General features: G+C 35.7%; 1 protein-coding gene across 1 annotated transcript; it reads left to right on the top strand.

Moving 5' to 3' along the window:
- Positions 1-9,346: 9,346 nt before the first annotated feature.
- LOC127835201 (peptidoglycan-recognition protein SC2-like) lies at positions 9,347-11,222 on the top strand. The gene is made up of 3 exons (XM_052361554.1): positions 9,347-9,395; positions 10,009-10,110; positions 11,074-11,222. Exons 1-3 carry the CDS (start codon positions 9,347-9,349, stop codon positions 11,220-11,222), a joined length of 300 nt encoding a protein of 99 aa, XP_052217514.1.
- The last annotated feature ends 9,277 nt before the right edge of the window (positions 11,223-20,499 follow it).

The raw sequence follows: 20,499 nt of genomic DNA, 5'->3' as shown, positions 1-20,499 counted from the left end.
GACAAAGATGGAAACATGTCTGATGAAGAGGCGACACAGTGCGACCTACCCAATTCCCCAACAGTAGACAAAATAATGTGCTAGGAGAACACGGGGACAGTGAATCCACATATGGCAAACGACGGTTTTGACAAAGCTTTATCATCAAATGTCACTGACAATATATTTGTTAGCAAAAAACAATTTGTTAAACATAATGAATATTCTTATAATACTTGTGAAACCATTTGTGACCATGTATTTGCTAACCCTAATAATAACATAGAATATGATCAACATAAAACAACGTTTAAATGTAACTCTGTAAGAAATTCCATTTTTAACTCCATTTTTGATAATGTCATTCAGTCTCCAATCATTTTCAATGACAATTCAACCCTCGCACAATGCACTCCCGCAGCCGATACGTACATAAACGTAGAGTCCTTCCCAAATAACACTCACAGTCTCAGTCTTGTATCCAGTAACGTACACTTTTTACCAGATACGCCTTACTCCTCAATCACCACATATATCTGCGATGCATGCCTAAGCTATCCATCGTCTTCCAAAACACGCCACTGCCGCCACACACAAGCGCTACAGCGCACACTAGACGCGCAAACCAATCGGATGCATAAAGAATCCAACACTCCCAATGTTGCGAGCGACAATACAATTTTAAATCCCAAGGATCGCCAGTCAAACGAATTCATTGGCGCTACCTTGCCCAGAACAAATGGCGTCGATGTACACTGTGTACTCCCCAATTCCCGCTCCCCGTACACTCCCCGTAACGCCTCTCCGTGCAAAACGTCCGTTCCTGAAAATATAAGAAAAAACCCAATAAGTACAACATTAAAATCAGATCCTCCCAAAACTATAAAAATGGGAACGTTAAATGTATGTGGACTAAAGAAAAGGTGTTTTTACCCAGACTTTGTTGAATATATTAATCAGTTTGACATATTTTGTGCACAGAATGCAAAATAGACGAGCATGATATAATAAAAATTGATGGATTCGAGCTCCTCGTTATATTCATATTATGTTTGTGTATGCTCGTGCGATCCTAAAATAAACGCAATAGGCAAAGCTATAATAAATATTTGTAGGAACAACAATCTACTCATCTAAAATGGAAGATTTAGTAAAGATAAGAATATAGGTCGTTCAACATTCAAAGAGAATTCTGTTATCGACTACACCCTTTGCTCAGTACATACCCTAAAATACTTACACAGCTTTGAAATCGTAGAACTTGACCCATTGTTCTCTGATGGCCACTCTGTGTTGTCCTTGAACTTCAAACCTGCAAAAGTGATCGAGATTATGAAAAATCAAAACCCTAAACAACACCAAAATCGGCTATGGAAATCAGATAAACAAGCGGAATTTGTCTCGAATTTAGAAAATCATGATTTAACACCAATTTACTCGTTACTTAATACTACAAATTGTGCGGCTAACACTACCACTTCTTGCACTACTACTACTACTTCTTCTAATATTACTTCTGCTACTTCCTCTACTTCATCTAACATTACGTTCCTTAACACAACAGCCACCAACAACAACATCAACAATAAAAACAATAATAATACTATTCAACACGACAATTTAATCAAAACCGAAAATAATAGTCGCAACAATAACAACATTATCAATATGGCCCTTACACAAATAGCACAACTATTCCATACGACAGCCGTGCAAACATTTCAACCAAAATTATTTCAACATAAAAACCAACGGCACACAACAAATTCAATCAAATCTAAACCCTGGTACGGGCCTCAATGTAATAACAAGAGATTAACCTACAAACGAATGCGTAAACTCTACAATCAAAACAAAACATCAGACAATAAAAACGCACTGAACCATGCAAGTAAAGAATACAAACGGATCGTGCATTTCCATCACAAAAAACATATACACCGTACTCAAACCCAATTACGAACCATGAAAAACAAACAACCAAAGCATTATTGGAATTACCTAAAATCACTGGAAAGTCACAAAGATGAAATTAAACCAAGCATCGAACAATTGTATACATATTTCAAAGACTTAAACACAACACCACATGAAAGCACAAGTGACCATGACCTCAATAGCGTTGAACCAAATATAATCGACAATAACACAGAAACTACCCTTAACTCTCCCATCACCCGTGATGAAATTGATAAAATGATAAACAAATGTAAAAACGGCAAAACATGTAGCCAGGCCGACAATATTTGCAATGAATATATTAAAGCCACGAAAACTCTGATGTTGCCAATCTATACAATACTTTTCAACATGATATTTGACAGTGGAACTATACCAGACACCTGGTCAAAAGGTTACATCTTTCCAATATACAAAGGAAAAGGTCCACGGGAAAGCCCCGAAAACTATAGGCCCATAACGATTTTATCCTGTCTAGGCAAACTATTTACATCCGTCTTAAATGAAAGATTGACAAGGAACAGCAATGAAAATTACATAATCCACCAAAATCAAGCTGGCTTTCGTAAAAACTTCTCAACAACAGACAACATATTCTGCCTAAATTTTCTCATAAACAACATGAAAAAATTAAAGAGTAAACTATTTGTGGGCTTTGTAGACTTTACTAAATGCTTTGACCTAATCCCCAGAGCAGAACTATTCCATAAATTAATTAACAACAATGTCCAAGGAAAATTCATTCGAATTATAAAAAACATGTACGACAACATCAAATCATGTGTCCAAACAAAACATGACTATTCAGCTTTCTTTGCTTGCGACCAGGGTGTCCGACAAGGGGACAACCTTTCTCCTCTTTTATTCTCCTACTACCTAAATGACTTACTCGAATACCTTAAAAACACAGGTGGGTAGCGTGTGGCTATGATATTAATTAGTGAAAACATCATTTTGAATGATAAATAATCATATTATAACGAAAAATTAATTAAATTAAAAAAAATATTTCACTATCAAATATATATATAACAAGGTATGCAACTCAAAATCACCCCAAAACGGGGTGCATCGCTTTGAACAGCCATATCTTCATCAATTGTGCAGCGATTTTCACGATCTTGGTCTTATTCAACGCAGAAATGAATTTCCTTTCTGGAAATGTATATGTCTTGCAATATTTTTACAAATGCTGGGTCAACTTTTAAGAAATAACACGATACACAACTCGCATGACCCAGTTGACAGTGATCATGCTGTCTTTAAGACTGAAATCTTCACGGAGTAAAGGGCAACTTCCCTACAAAGTTCATGTAGTTCGATACCATAATTCAATAAAACGTATGAAAAAACATTATTACCGTTCTTGTCGTTACATTCTGAATCAAGACTAACTGTCCAGCGCCGTTTGAAACCTTTGTTTACATACATTTAAACTAACTGACATTTTAAACATACGAGTGATTTCATTGGTCCAATGCGGAGGTGTGTCTTTACAACTGGAGATTTCATTCATAAAGAATGCATGATCACTGTCAACTGGGTCATGCGTGTTGTGTATCGTGTTATTTCTTAAAAGTTGACCCAGCATTTGTAAAAATATTGCAAGACATATACATTTCCAGAAAGAAAATTCGTTTCTGCGTTGAATAAGACCGAGATCGTGAAAATCGCTGCACAATTGATGAAGATATGGCTGTTCAAAGCGATGCACCCCGTTTCGGGGTGTTTTGAGTTGCATACCTTGTTATATATATATTTGATATTGAAATATTTTTTTTCAGAAAAGTTAATTTTTCGTTATAATATGATTATTTATCATTCAAAATGATGTTTTCACTAATTAATATCATAGCCACACGCTAACCACCTGTGCTTAAAAATAGCAACAACAAAGGGATCCAAATTCAATACCATGATGGAGAAACAATGCATTTTCTAGCACTAATAGCCATACTGTTCGCCGATGACACGATTCTCCTAGCAGATTCCCCCAAATCTTTTCAAAAATGTCTAGACGATTTCGAAAAATATTGTAAACAATGGAAATTAACAGTAAATGTAGATAAAACGAAAGTCATAATATTTGGCACCAATAAAAGAACTTGGCATAAATACTCATTCAAAATAAACAATAAACTTATTGAAATAGTAGACAATTATAAATATCTAGGAACATACTTTAGCCACAGTGGAAGTTTTTTTAAAGCAAGAACACATATTGAAGAACAAGCCAACAAAGCACTGCATCTACTATACAAAAGAATAAACAATCTCGATCTTCCACTCGACTTGCAAATATCCTTATTCGATAGCACAATCCTACCAATTCTAACATATTCCACTGAAATAATTGGATACGAAAACACAAACAATCTGGAGAAAATACATATTTCTTTTCTCAAGAAAATAACAAATTCCAGAAAATCAACACCCAATTCATTCCTCTACGCAGAGCTGGGCAGATACCCACTTCAAATACAAATCAAAACAAACATGATAAAATATTGGTCAAAGATAATAAATGGCGACCACACAAAATACACATACATCCTATATAAGTATATGCTAAATAGTCCTCAAACTTACAAGTGGCTCGACTACATTAAACAGATATTCAACGAAATAGGAAATACATACATTTTCGAGGCCCAAAATCATATCAACACAAATAACGTCCACCAGACAATTAAACAAACCCTAATGGATCAATTTTTACAAGAATGGGAAGCAAAACTGAACACGTCAAACAAAGGCAAACACTTTCTCCTGTTCAAAAACAATATTAAACTCGAAAAGTACATAACATCACTTCCAAGTAACCTCTCAACAAACCTCATTAAATTCCGAATTGCTAACCACAGACTGCCTGTTGAATAGCTAAAGAAACTTCAGCGTACAGTTTATATAGTATTGACAGAAAGTCGCGCCAGTAAAAAATCATAAAAAGCGACATTTAAAGTTATGGAAGCCAGAACTACCTGTTGAAGTACAAAGATGGTCTAACATTCCTCATAACTTAAGATACTGCCCCTTTTGCCTCCAGCTAGGATTAAGAGAACTAGGAGACGAATTCCACTACGTCCTTGTGTGCCCACACTTTTCAGAACAAAGGCGTAAATTGATCCCGAGATATTACTCCACGCGCCCAAATATCATCAAATACATTGAATTAATGAAGTGCAACAACATTAACATGGCTAAACGCACAAGCTTGTTTACTCGTAAAATTATGGATGCGTTCACAAACACACAATAATTAACTAATTAATCCATGAGACTAAATCAAAATAAATAAACATACATACCTGCAATTTAGGGCAAATCCAAATTAGTAATCCCGCATGTGAATATTTGCAGAGCACGTGCAAAACTTTCCAATTTCATTCATAAACGCACTGCTTACACACACCCAACTCTGATCTACACGCGATCTCGATTTCGGCATGTAGGTCGTCAATTGGGTACATCGATTGTTCTAAAAATAATTACATCACAGGCTGCATGCCACTGATAACATACTCAAGCAAACAAATTCGATTAAAATCCACCTCTTCGACTCTATGAGATTAAATTATCCAATGAACATACTTGTTATACGCAATTTAACTTCTATTATTGTTGTACGATTTAATCACTTATTCTCATGTACATTATTGTAGTGTTTGATTCGTAGCATGTTCTTTCAAATGAGTTGTAAATTCCGACTACATTCACCTGATGTTCTTTTTTTTCTTTTTCTAGATGCTTAATTGTAAACAAGTATAAATTGTTTATGCACTTCGACTATATTTCGTTTAAAAACGTATGACCAAATTTCTTAAACAATTGTATAGTCTACTTCTAACTTCTAACATATGTAACCAATATGTGTACTATGTGTTGTATTTATATGTATATGTTTTATTTCTTATATCAAGCTACCTTCGAATATTGCATCAAAGTTATGTCTTTGTGCGTTTTACTAAATGCTTTAAATTGTTGATACTTTTGCCTATTTACCATCATTGGCGTTGGGACGCTTCTTACAATTCATTAGATCTTTTTACTACACTCATTTTAATACTAATATCTTCCATTACTATTTTCGGACTTATATATTTTTCTTTATTTGACTTTACTAATATCATAAAGGTTAAATATTCTAATAAAATTACCGCGGAAAACCTCTATAAATGCAAAAAACAATCTGTTTAAATTAGTATCACTGAAACAATATTCATTCAATTCATACATAAAATAAAAAGATCAAAAATGTTACGCACAACTGTCCCCGGTACGACATTTTTACAAAGTTAAAGTTTGGTTATAGTATACAGTCCCAATTATGTCTCTGTTATTGAAAACATGCTTTCAATTATGTTTATCGAATATCATGTGATAGAACACAGTCTCACGACCAATAGCGATGTTTATGCTTATGCCATGTCTGTTATTATCATGTAACGTGACAGAAATAAAGATATTGTGTGTGTGTGTGTGTGTGTGTGTGTGTGTGTGTGTGTGTGTGTGTGTGTGTGTGTGTGTGTGTGTGTGTGTGTGTGTGTGTGTGTGTGTGTGTGTGTGTGTGTGTGTGTGTGTGTGTGTGTGTGTGTGTGTGTGTGTGTGTGTGTGTGTGTGTGTGTGTGTGTGTGTGTGTGTGTGTGTGTGTGTGTGTGTGTGTGTGTGTGTGTGTGTGTGTGTGTGTGTGTGTGTGTGTGTGTGTGTGTGTGTGTGTGTGTGTGTGTGTGTGTGTGTGTGTGTGTGTGTGTGTGTGTGTGTGTGTGTGTGTGTGTGTGTGTGTGTGTGTGTGTGTGTGTGTGTGTGTGTGTGTGTGTGTGCAATAATGTTCCTATGTTTTTTGTTGTCAACAATATAAAGATACGATGATCTTTCAAAAAACCGGTTTGAGTTTCTTATATAGGATCATTGAGCTTCACGACGTCACACTGATATCCCAGTTGGTAATATACTGGTCTCGTAATCTGTTTTTGAATAACGGGATAAAGTGATCATTGTTAACAGATTCAGGGAATAGCCATACATCGGTGAAACCGGTTTGGTTAAGAATGTCCCGTATTTTCGATGACCAATTGTTAGCATTATTTTTACGTTCAATTTCTAATCTTTGTAAAACTACAACTTGTTTAAGAATACAATTTCCCTGTTCCACAGTATGTAATTTCAAAAAATATATAACCATCCTGACATATCTGTCGATATGCAAGGGAAATCGACCAACTTCGGCATATAGCGATAGTGAATTTGTTGACATTTTAACGTTCAATAGTCTTTTACAAAATTTACGGTGAACGCGTTCAATATTTTCCGCTTTGATGGATCCCCAAACTTCGCAGTTAAAGTTTAAAATGGATGATACATATGCGTCAAATAAATTAAACATGATATTTATGGGTACGTTCATCTTTCGTTAGGTTGAACAAAGAATGCATCGCTTTTAATGCTTTGCCATATAGTGTATTTGTTGCGGGCACGAACGATCCGCCACTTGACATCACCATTCCAAGGTAATTAAAATTGTTCACAATTTCTAGTTCTTGACCTTTATAAGTCCATTTGAATGCTTTACTGATTGAACACCCTTTTCGGAATACCACGACCTTTGTTTTTTTCAGTGTTAACTGTTAAATTCCATTTATCGCAGTAGGCTTCTAAATTGTATAATGACTCTTGAAGACCCTCTTGTGTTTCAGAAAATAAAACCGCGTCGTCTGCGAAGAATAAGAGATAGATAGATATTTGTTCTAATGTCATGCCGGCGTTTATTCCATTCTGCAGACTTAATTTGATGTCATTAATAAAGAGTGAAAACAATATGGGCGAGGTTATCTCCCCCTGAAATAGACCAACGTTACTATTGAATATGTCTGACAGTGAACCCATGTGTTTTACCTGTAATTTGACTTCATTGTACATGGATCGAATAAGGGTCAAGAGTTTACCGTCGATGCCCATATTAATCATTTTACTCCATAATTGACCGCGATTGATGACGTCATATGCTTTCCGGTAGTCATTATAGCAACAAAATAGTTTTTCTTTATTCTGCAACTGTCTTTCTATGAGGGCATTCTGTGATACAGTTTGGTTTAAAGCCGAATTGCGCATCCGTTAAAATGTCATTAGTTTCCGCCCATTTAAAGACGTTCATTAAGTATACTTGTAAACAGTTTGGCAAAACAACTTATTAACGTAATTCCCCGATAGTTATTTGGGTCTGTAATGTCGCCACGTTTATGTATTGGTATGACAACTCCGGACGCCCAGCTGCGTGGAAAACATTTTTTATCTATTATGTAATTAAATAATATTTCAAGCGGCTTTGAAATCACATGTATTGTTTCAGTAAAATATTCATATATTATATTGTCCTGCGCATGCGCTTTATTGTGTTTCAATCGTTTTGTTGCCTTTATTATTTCTTCTATCGATATGGGGTTATCTAGTTCGGGGTACAACGGGTGTGTGTTTTGCCTATTGTCAAATTCATTTAAGAAAGTTTCGGCGTCAAAAGAATTTTGATTTACACTGCTTTCGTCGGCTAATTTACTGAAATAATCACTAAATTCGCTTAACGGTATCGTGTCTGAGATTTGTGATGGAGGTTTTCGCTTGAACAGTTTCCAAAATTCACGAGGTGATTTCCGTCTCATATTATTCATTCGCTTGCTTTGGTCACTGTTATATTTTAATTTCGTTTTCCTACATGCATACTTGTAATCCTTCTTCATAGAAATCATTTGTTCTCGCGTACGTTCATTTTTATTTAGATTGTACTCGTATAAAGCTCTTGTTAGCTGAGATTGTTTGTTTTTACACTCTTCATTAAACCATTTTTGTTTATTTTTATCAGAATAAAATAAAAATCGGTTATTTTCAGGTTTTATAATGCGCTTAAAATATTTTTCCCCCTTTAAATTTAAATATTTTGAGAATTCTCTCACTAAAATATCAGGGTCAGCGTTTGAATCAATTTGCGATAATAAAGTTTGTTCCAGATTCTGTACATCGCACGATACATCACGCACAAAATCGCATTTGTTCTCTGGTTTCCATTTAAAATAAACAATCGGATTACTATTACTTGTTAAAACCGCGTTATTCGTGCGGAGATTAAATGTTAGCGGCGCATGATTAGAGAATTCCGTGAAATTGTTAACGGTAAAATATAAAATATCACTGAAATTTGTACATTATGAATTCCATGTTTTGTTCATCATGCGTACACAGTAAATTTCAATCAAATTTTATTTTCTACCGCTACACCTGTAATGTTTCGTCGCTCTGTGATGCTATGCGTAATTTTTTATTGTACACACTACTTCCAGAAATCATGTTTGTGTTAATGATTCGTTCGGTCATATCAAGAATAGTATGTTGTATTTTAGGTAGTGGTGGGTGTTCCGACATGGTATTTGTTACAAGAGCGACATGGGGCGCACGAACACAGAAGGATGGTTCGTCCTTAGACTCCTTACCCGTGCCTGTGAGCTCTTTGATAATTCACCACACAGAAAATGTGTCGTGCACCGTGAAGACGCAGTGCATGGAAATTGTACGAGAAATCCAAAAACAACACATGGATAAATATGGTAAATGTCAAACATTGTGTTTGCAATATGTGTAAATCACTTAATCGAGTAATTTAGCATTAGGTTCTCGACTTCTCTTCCTCAATGGTTTTGTCACCGCTTATTTTAATCTTGGTCTATATGTAGATTGATCGATAAGTTAAAATTTCAATTTAACTATTACCGTAATGAAACTCATAATCTATATAAGCAAAAAAAACATTTTTGAGTTAATAGAATATGCAGAATGAAAAGTCATGGCCCATTTATGCCTAGCGTCTAGAAAAAAGGCCTTGGCAAACAGCGTAGACCCAGATGAGACGCCGCACGATGCGGCGTCTCATCAGGGTATGCACTGTTTGCTTAAAGGAATTTATGTATTAAACATTCTAAATATAGAAATAAATATACTAGACATCCCTAATTTTGAAAATATTTTGAACCAATTTAGAAGGATGGGAGAGTCCACTTGGCTTAAATGGGTTAACCTGTTCTGCAGGTTGGTATGACATCGGCTACAATTTCCTCGTCGGCGAAGACGGGAATGTCTATGAAGGGCGGGGCTGGAAATACATAGGGGCTAGCGAACACTCGACGGGAAGTAGAAACAAATCGGAACTTACTAAAAATTCGATACTTGTGTCGATGATCGGAAACTTCGAAACTAGAGTGCCGAAAGCGATTGCTCTGACAGGTTAGCTTGTGTAAGATAATTAGCATGATATTTCTTTAAAAAGATGCATTTTTATGTAAGTCAGATGTTTTTACAGAACTTATAACTTCAAACTTTGAAGTAAATCGGATGTGCCTCATTTAGTGACATTTTAGTGACACTTAAGTGAGTGTTTTACTCAGGGATATCACATTTTCTTAGGTGCCTATGCTCTTTCTCAATCTTGATTTAATGTTTAGCCCCTAGTTGTTCTCTGTGAAATCTTTCAAGCGTATTGATACATCCGTGTTTCCCCTGCACACGTTGGTTACTGAAGCGAAACCGTACCGACGTTATCTATTAAATCTTCCATGATATTTAATACTGCTGTACAATTGTTCGTTTGGTAATAAGCTTAAAGATTTATTTTAATATTTACAGTCTGTGCATTACATGCCACTTAAGCCAAACTGGCATGTTTTAAACCATTTATGCCTAGCGTCAAGAAAAAAATGCCTTTGCAAAGATGAGACGCCGAATGATTCGGCGTCTCATAAGGGTCTGCGCTGTTTGCTTGAAGGAATTTCTGTTATAAATAGTCTAAATATAGAAATAAATATACTAGACATCCCTAATTTTGGAAATTAATTGATCCAATTTAGAAGAATGGGAGAGTCCACTAGGCATAAATGGGTTAAATGGTTTTGATACAAACCCTTGAACAAAGTCATTTTTTAGGAACAATGAAATAACGTCGTATAATATAATTTCACTTAAAAATTGGTTGATTAATTACGTTTAGAAGTTAAACTTTTATTTATTTGACGTCAAATAAAAATTATAAGTATACAATATGACTGGTAAATCAAGCCTCGTATATGTAGTTATTTAAAATATGATATGTTATTTAAGCGCTGAAGAATCTAGTAAAGTGTGGAGTCCAGCAGGGAAACATAGCCGAAAGTTACCGTCTCTATGGACATCGAAACGAAACGAATACCTCGTGCCCAGGAACCGCCCTCTACGATTACATCCAGACCCTGCAGCCTCACTCCCCTTGAGCCCCGAAGCTTGACCGTTCTTGATACGACAAACGAGACGACTTTAACTTTTCAATTGTCAATTTTCCGTTCCTAGATGGCAACATCCCTAAAAGTCATTCCTATGGTATTTACATTTCGCAGTTGGTACGTAACGCCAGGGCATGTTTTTGTTTTAAATATTTTAATGATCGTAATCGTATATTAACGAAAAATTGCTAAAACAATATTTTTTGTATCATAACCTACGACGTAAATTTGCTTAATTGAACTCAAAATATTGTGATTTAATTTCAAATTATAATGTTTCTTTAAAATGGCATTTAACTTATTGAATTTCCCACCCAACATTTTATGCAGATGTTTTGAAGTGTGTTCGCAAATTTAAATATCTCAAAGCAAATGTTTATATTAAACTTCTCAATTTAATTAACTTATTTTTATCGAAAGGATATGATGCTGACGTGCTTAAAAACACATGTTTGTTGGCTTTCGATTCACTATATCTTTCTTCTCTTAAAATTTGGAATAATTAATGCAATTATTATTTTATATGTTTTATTCTAAAATATTCAATAAAAACAGCTGGCTTTATTGGTAATTCGATTTTACAGGACTGTCCCTTTAATTATATTGGATTTTGTAACTGGTGACGTCGTCGTGTCATCGCTTCTAAATTTACGTCGTCCAATCCAATTTCACAGTTTTGGCTTCATGCATAGGTCATTAGGTTTATATCGTTAAAATTTATTAATATTTTCTCTCTGACGGGGTTTTCTTGTTTGGTTTATTTTAAGCAGTCATAAACAACCAAGCTATGTAAAATGGATCTTTTACACCCAATATTGCTGCTTCTTTCTGTATTTGTATGCTGATGATCTGAAATATAAACTATTTGAGGCTATATTCTTAAATCTTTTTGTAAAAAGGAGGGATGTAGTTGACACTTGTTCGTATTTCATTTCATCGTTCCTCACAAAGTTGTAACTCTGTTGCTCTGGTCTCCTTCCTACCATTGAGTAATTAAATTGTAATTAAATTGAATGCGTTTTAATTCCCTTTTATTATCGTTAAGTTTGAGTCACAATGCTATGAGGTTGAATTTTATTTTCACTTATATATGTATCATCAATATTGCTGGGCCAAGAGTGAGGTTGAGCGCTCTTAAACGGGTTTAAATCCCCAACGCTTTGCATTGGCCGTTCCAAGGCGGTAACACCAGCTTTATTCTTCTGTGTGTATGTTGTGTCGTATTGTGCTGCTTCGTACTGTTTTGGCAATCGGTCACTTGCCTCGAAAAAAGGACCAACACATTGTATATAAGAATGCAGCACTGCTCCTGCAGCTTGAGTTTCACTTATTTACCTTAACAACATTCACAACCATATACTTGTTGCTTCTTGGTCTCGATTTATAAATAACATTTGTAATGACAAATAAGTTTATTACTATTAGTCAAAGTAATGCGAAGCGTTGATACATGCTAGCTTATGCGTAAAAAGTTCTATGTTTCCATCATCCTGACCGACCCTTAACCGTTTTGGTATTGCTGGTTAAGCTTTTGATAAATTTTGCATTATTTGAATATATTCGGAAAATTATCGATAAACTTGCTAAATAATCATTTGAAAGAATTCTGCATGTTGTTGCATATAATGATATGAAGTGGGAAATAACACTTGCAAATCTTAGCAAATACGTTTACGAAAAAACTCTATCGGATCTATCTATCTTCATTTGTTTAAGGATGATAGAAGAAACAACTAGTGTTTCGTGTTTTGCCTAATTCAAAATGCTCAATGAAAATTGAATATTTGCTTGCTGTATCCTACTATTGAATTAATTATTACTTTTATTTAAAAGCAAATTATATATGGTATACATTGATTTACTTGAAGTGCGAAGTGGAGCAAGTTATGGTTTCTTATTGATATACAAATATTGCTGTGTATGCCAACGCAAGTTTACTATTAAACAGATTGAAATAAAGATGAATCGTACATGAGGATGTAGATGGTTATTCTATATGCACATCTGCTAATTGCTAATACTTGGTCTTAGATTTTTATTGTAGGTACATGTAATCTATGAGTGAATCCATAATATACGTACGTTCACATTCATAGCCCTACTATTTGCTCATGTTTAACAAACGTTTTAATCTAATACACAATAATGATCAATACATTTACTTCTTAAAGGGATTGTTGTTTGTTTATTTACCTATATTTTAGGCCACCGCATATTTCGCATATTTACCGGTACTCAAGCTTAAATATAGGTGTGATGAATTAAAGAATTAAAAAAAATACAACTATCAACACCATATTAAAATAATCTCAACATACACCAAAAAACGTTGAAATGATTATTGTTATTCAAAACGTGTCCCAAATAACCTGATACGACGTTTGTTTGACAGCTGTTGATGTCTAATATCTCGTTTTATATGCAGATGTGTACATATTCAAACATAAGCGTACGCGTTACGTGGCATGAGTTGAAATTTCCATTGTTTAAACGCACACGAGAAACCTTAACTTGGTTTGTGTTCAAAATAACATTACTGTTCATCACTTGAAAAATATGTCAAAACTTAGTCAAACAAAGAAGCAGTTGCCAAGGACAACATAAACATAATGACAATCAAGTTAACCCATTTATGCCTAGCGTCTAGAAAAAGGCCTTGGCAAACAGCGCAGTCCCAGATGAGACGCACGCCGCATGATGCGGCGTCTCATCAGGGTCTGCGCTGTTTGCTAAATATACTTGACGTCCCTAATTTTGGAAATAAATTTATCATATTTAGAAGGATGGGAGAGTCCACTAGGCACACATGGGTTTAGCCAATTCATGCGTTATAATTGTGCGTTACGTAGCAGAAGAGGGACATACATTTGGAAAGTTTAATTAAGAAATAATCGACGGGTAACCGTTGGTTATTGCGGTAATAACCAACGGTATGGAGTTCCGATGCGTAGGAATTAAACCACGAGGGCGTAGCCCGAGTGGTTTGAAAACAAGCATCGGAACGACATACCGTTGGTTATTACCGCAATAACCAACGGATACCCGTCGATTATTTCGATTCTAACACGATTTCATTAATAAGTTATCCGCGATTTAAACGTTATAAATGAGAATTATATTAACCGAACGTCCTCCACTTTTCCGCGAAAACGTGACGTCATCACAGCAATTAAAATCAAATGACGTCGTCTTCATTCATAAACAGTGCGCGGACAATCAAAGTAACGTCACTTTAAACAACCGTTGGTATATCGGGGAAATAACCAACAGTAGTTTTCCTTCTTTGTATATAGAAAACAAGACACGTGCCGTGGTAGAATTAATGCTTGAAAAGCTGGCTTTTGGATGCTAAATCGCCATCACATGTTCAAATTAGAATTTATAGCTATATCCTATATCTTTGTCAGACATTTAAAACAAGATTGTATATCTATGCATTTCATCTTCATCAGATGTTTAGATCATAATTCATAGTTATGTACTAGATCTTAATCACATTTTCAAATTAGAATGCATATCTATGCACTAGATGGTACTCTAATTAAAAAAAAAATAATCGGATTTTTAAAAATTAGCATGCATAGGTATGCACTTGATCTTCATCAGATAATCAAATTATAATGCATAGCCATGCACTTGATCTTCATGAAAAAGAGTATCAAATAAGACTGCATAGCTATACACTTGATCTTCATCAGATAATCAAATAAGAATGCATAGCTATGCATTTGATCTTCATCAGATAATCAAATAAAAATGCATGGCTTTTCGCTGGATCTTTATCCCATTATCAAATTAGAATGAAAAGCTATGCACTACATACTTAGAAGATGTTCAAACCATGTCTATGCTCTAGGTTTTGATCAGACGTTAAACTCATAATGCCTATATATATGCACTAGATATTCATACGATGGGCACTATTACTGCATAATTACGTGCTTGATCTTTATCATAAATACACATATGAATTTAAAGATAAGACCTAGATATTCATCAGATGTGCAGATCTAAATATATACCTATGTGGTAGTTCTTCGTCAGGTATTCAAACATATATTTCATAAATATAAACCAGATTTTTATCAGACGTGCTCATCAGAATAAAAAGCTATGCACCCGTTTTTATTATCAGATGTTGAGATCAAATTTTGTGCACATCAGAACGAATGGCTTTGCGGTATGTCATCATCAAATGTTGAAAATCTAAATTCATGCGCTAGAAATTCATTAGATGAGTAGATCTGAATGAATACCTATGCGTTAGGTCTTCATGAGATGCTTACACCAATTCTTATCCATGCATCCGATCTTTATAAGATGTAAATATCGGAATGAATAGCTATGCAATAGGTCTGTTAATATCCGTTAGTATGCACCAGATCTTTATCAGTTGTTCAAAGTACACTGAACAACTATTCGCTAGGTCTTCAACCGATGTTCAAAACTGAATGCATATACATGCGTTTTATTTAATTTTTTAAAATAAGAATAAATAACCTTAAGCGATGTCATCGACTGCTTGAAAAATAATAATTCATATATATGCACCAGATCTTCATAAGATGTGCATATTGTCATGTATTGTAATGTAAGGGACACAACTCGTAATGTCTTGTTAAAGCATGCAGTCATGACTTAATTGTATTGAGGTTTATATCTATGTGAATCTATGAATAAAGTTAGTTTTCGGTTACCCACCGACGAGTTCATAGATATTACACATATCATTAGAATAAGCTTTGCAGGAGAAATCATCTGATGTTTTAATCAAACTGCATAGCTATGCGCTGAATATTTATTAAATGTGCAAATGTGAAAACATGTCTGAATGCATAGCTAGATATTCGTCAGATGTTCAACTCATAATACTTAGCTTAGCAACAGATTTCTAGGTGACTTTCAGTGTCGCTACTTTTGTCAATTGACAGTTTCAAGTTTGAACATTATATTGTTAAAAAGCCGTATATACTAAATTATGAGTTTTGTCTTACTGGATGGAAAAAAAATGGTATTGATTAGAGAATTATTATTGTGCAATGTAATTTTACCTTCATTGGGAAGGCATTTGAGAAAAAAATATTCAAATACAGAATTGACAGTAAATTTGAAAGGATTGGTTAACACATACATATTGTTGGCACCCAGGGGTTGTTTCTAAGTCGAGCTGGTCCTTGGGTCGGGATGTGCTTATTAAAAATAAACAGCTTTAACGTTTCATTGATTCTATTTCGTGCATGCGATTTCAATACTTCTTAATAATAAAAAAAAATGTAAAACTTATTTATGTTGCTAAGTAGTCGCATATATGATGTTCAAAGTTGTCAATGGGGCCAGTTGCATTGGTTCACTATACTTTAAATTCTGGTCGAGGTCGACATGCTGAAAGAGCGAAGAGGTTTGGCGCATAACGAAACTTGTTACTGGCAAGCTGACCTCGATTGACTGGTTAAAGTGCCTTATATAGGCAGCAAGATGCTGGAACTGAATGCTGTACTGCTGGCAGCCAATCAGATTCCAGAATGTAAAGTCAGATGCTGGAAGTACCGAGGCGGTACTTCGGTTAAACTATTATAAGAACAATGATATTGTGAACAATACTTAATCATTAATTAACATATGCTGCGATATAAATCTGCATTGTTATAGATAACAAACACCTTAAAATAACTAAACACATTTTTTTCCCAGTTTTAGATACTTAAAAGGTTTGAGGTGTCTGAAGCTCTACAGCATTACGCCACGCAATCTGTAAAGAGTGCTGCATAGGTGTGACTTTAACGGACTTACAATTATTCAATTCATGTGTTATGCTAAATTATTATAAGAATATCTATGTGGAGACACATATCACAAGTATAATAATTTCAGGGATGACATATACAACTGTCAATATAAACACTATGTTCCTACGTCAGAGATAAAGCATACAAATGGTAGTCAGATTCAAATAGTGTGCGCAGGCCTAAGATGCTGGAACAATAAAATTCTCATATTAAACAATGGATAGCTTTATTAAATAAAAGCTGAATCAATATGAAATACATCAAAGAAATGGCGAACTAGAGGAAAGCTATGCTTAACATACTGTAAGTACTATTCAATTATGAAAAAAGCTCTTGTATTTTAATTCGGACAGTACTAAGTTCGGACAGAGTCCACGCAGGCTATTACACTTTATCCTGAAGTTTTGACAAACAATATTAAACCGTACAAAACAGTATGATAACAGTAAATTGTATATACAAGATAACGCATAGCAGTATTTTCATAACAAAACTACTGGAATAAATATTTTCACATTGTTAACAGATCAAAATTTTTACATAACAAACATGTACTTATATAATCACTTAGGTAATGTCACTTTCATAATTTCATGGATCAATCAATCTGTGTCAGTCCAATGTGACATAGTTTGATTTAAAGCACAGTTTTGGTTACTTAAGTCATTGTAAACAAAATTCATTATCACAGTCCATTTAAATTCACTTTGTCCATTTTCATTTTTAACCACAATGACAAGTCCTTGTCTAAGCACAATTAAATGTTGATTAGAATATACTGAAACGTCCATTGAGATAAAAGTCCATGTTTGTCTGCTTATCACACTGGAAAAGACACTAGAAACATGTAAATGAAATTATTTTTACTTTGTTAAAAAGTCCATTGAATTAAATCACTTATTTAAATTCCTTTTAACACACACACTACTATTGCTTCAATTTATGTCCCATGTCCTGGCTGGATTTTGGCAAACTGGGTTGCTTAGATGGATACGATGAATAATGGTAAGAACTTAAATTGTAATGTCCATGATTGTTCCTTGATTTAATATTACGCATAAACATTCACGCATGTAATATGAGTACTTAATACACCAAAGTTCATTTGCTAAGTTTTGCAGGGGCCTTGGGCTTGTTGGTTGACTCGGTGTTGAGCCGCAAATGTATGTGGTGAAGTTCATCGAGGATGGAAGGTCTGGTCCTGGTAATAGAGGGAAAAGAGTTGATGAGTTGCGCCGAACGACTTCATAGTTCATGACTAACATTTTGGCTTTAAAAGAAGAGACTTGGAGAATGGTTCCCGGGAGCACCAAAAAGTTGTATTATGGGAGAAGAAGGATCCTTTCCATGGGTTGGAAACCGGTCGCTTGTTTTAGGAGATTTGCGGCATATTTGCTGCAAAGGCTTTCTGGTCTGGAGTGAAAGATGTCCAATTCTTGGGAGGCCATTTGAGAAAAGGGGTGATAGAAACAGATTATTTTGGTACGGAGGTCCATTGACGTCGTCCTGGAGGAAGGATCGGCATCGCGCCATCAAAAAAGAGGTTCTTTGCCATTTTTGCTGACGACTGAATGACTGTGGGGATGTTTGTGGGTTGGTTTGTGGGGTTCTAGGTGAATCTGTGTGTGGGGGTGTGGGCAGTTTTGTGTGAATGCGTGCATTTGGAAAACGTATTGAACATGGTCATGGTTGGGTGATAGGTGTGTTGTGGTGAGTAAGCTGATGTTTGGGCGGGCTCGGGTTCGTATGAGGGTGTGGCTGAGGTTGGAGGAATTCTCGAGTCAGGTGATTCTGTATTGTAATATGGTGATTCTGCGGTGCAGCTGGTTGAGTCGTGTGTGGATGATGTGTGTGTCTTGTCGTCCAAGGATAAGTGTTGGTGATCTGAGTGATGTTGACGAAGATGGGCATGGTGATGATGCTGGTGTCTGCTGGGTAGTTGTCGATGGTTCAGTGGTTGTTGGCTGGTCTGTTGGACAGGTACTAGTAGCTGTCATGACCGTGGTTGTGGAGGATGTGGCCGTCACAGTGGACCTCAGTTGCTGGTTGGTGGCTGAGTCCTTGATGGTTACCGAAGTTGGTCTGAGTGGTGGTGATTGTCTTGCGGATGATGGTTCTCGAAGTGACTTCTTCTGATGGTGCAAACAAACGATCTTGTGGTTTTATAATCGAGTAAATGTATGTGTCTGTTTCTTCTAAGGAGTCGATGATGGGTTCTCGGTACTGTGAATTATGAGGAAACCGAGTCCATGGTCCGGAGGGTGGTGTGAAATGGGCATCTGTATACATCATTTTGGGGAGAAGATGGGTCGTTACATCATGATTTGTGATTCCGGATTCCTTTATCCTGATCTTGGAGACTTCGACTTCTGTGGTTACATAGATGATGATGTTGGCGCTGGTGATGCTTCTGATAGTGTAGTTGTATCTGGGGCGTTTTGTGGGACGAATGCTTGGGGATCCCTGGGCTGCCCCAGGGGTGCGGTCAGATGCCCAACGGATTACCGCATCTCGAGCAGCTCTGGCTTCTTCAGAGTCGTAGGGGGATATGTTGGGGCAGACGGCGAAGTAGGCAGAAAGAATCCGGGCATAGAAGAACAGTTGGAACAGTGGTCTAATGGTAGGGCGCTGACGTAGGGCTCGAGAGGTCCCGGGTTCGAATCCCGCTCTGACCACTGGAATTTCCTTGACGAGAAATTTATCACACATCTGCTCCTCTCCACCCAGGTGTATAAATGGGTACCTGTGAGGGAAATAAGCCAATGTGCCGTGGCTGCATGCTGCGCCAAGCTGTTAACGGACGACTTATGACCCATTGCCTCTGAACGCACATCTCGAGTATGAAAAGGGCGCTATATAAATGTGGTATACAAAAAGAAGAAACAGTTCATGGTGGAGAGACATTGTTACCTCGCTCCCACCCTATCTCGGTGTTTAAATCCCTACTTTTATACAACTAGTGTTCCTTTTTGACCAGGTTTTCATTACAAAAATTATTTTAAGTCAACTAGTTTATACAGGTTGAGAATAATTGATATTGGCTTGAAGTGCGGTGTACACTTCCAGCGGCATCCATCATAATACACTGTTCCGATGATATATACAGTTTGTGTTATCAACTGAAATGAGGATGTAACTTATTTATTAATTTGTATTTTATTTCGTGTACACATTTTTGTACGATGTTTTGCCAAACGCACCAAACGCTTTACTGATCAAATTACACATTTGACTTTAAAGCGGGTATATACGATTTTTTATATGTGTTTAATTGTAATATATTGATAAAATATGTTACAATAACGATATATAGGCAAGAAAATTATACATTAAAGCCGAATTTCATAAAATGCAGCAAAGAAGAATAAGCGCCCGAGCCGATTGTGACGTACATATTTTCCTACAATAACCGAAGCATTCGTCTTTGTATTAGGATCGGAGTTAGTGTTCGTGCGTCGTATGAAAAGATATCGTTGCAGGAA

The sequence above is a fragment of the Dreissena polymorpha genome, chromosome 1 (genome assembly GCF_020536995.1).
Source record: "Dreissena polymorpha isolate Duluth1 chromosome 1, UMN_Dpol_1.0, whole genome shotgun sequence".
Classification (NCBI taxonomy): Eukaryota; Metazoa; Mollusca; class Bivalvia; order Myida; family Dreissenidae; genus Dreissena; species Dreissena polymorpha.
This window is presented reverse-complemented; position numbering and strand designations above follow the sequence as displayed.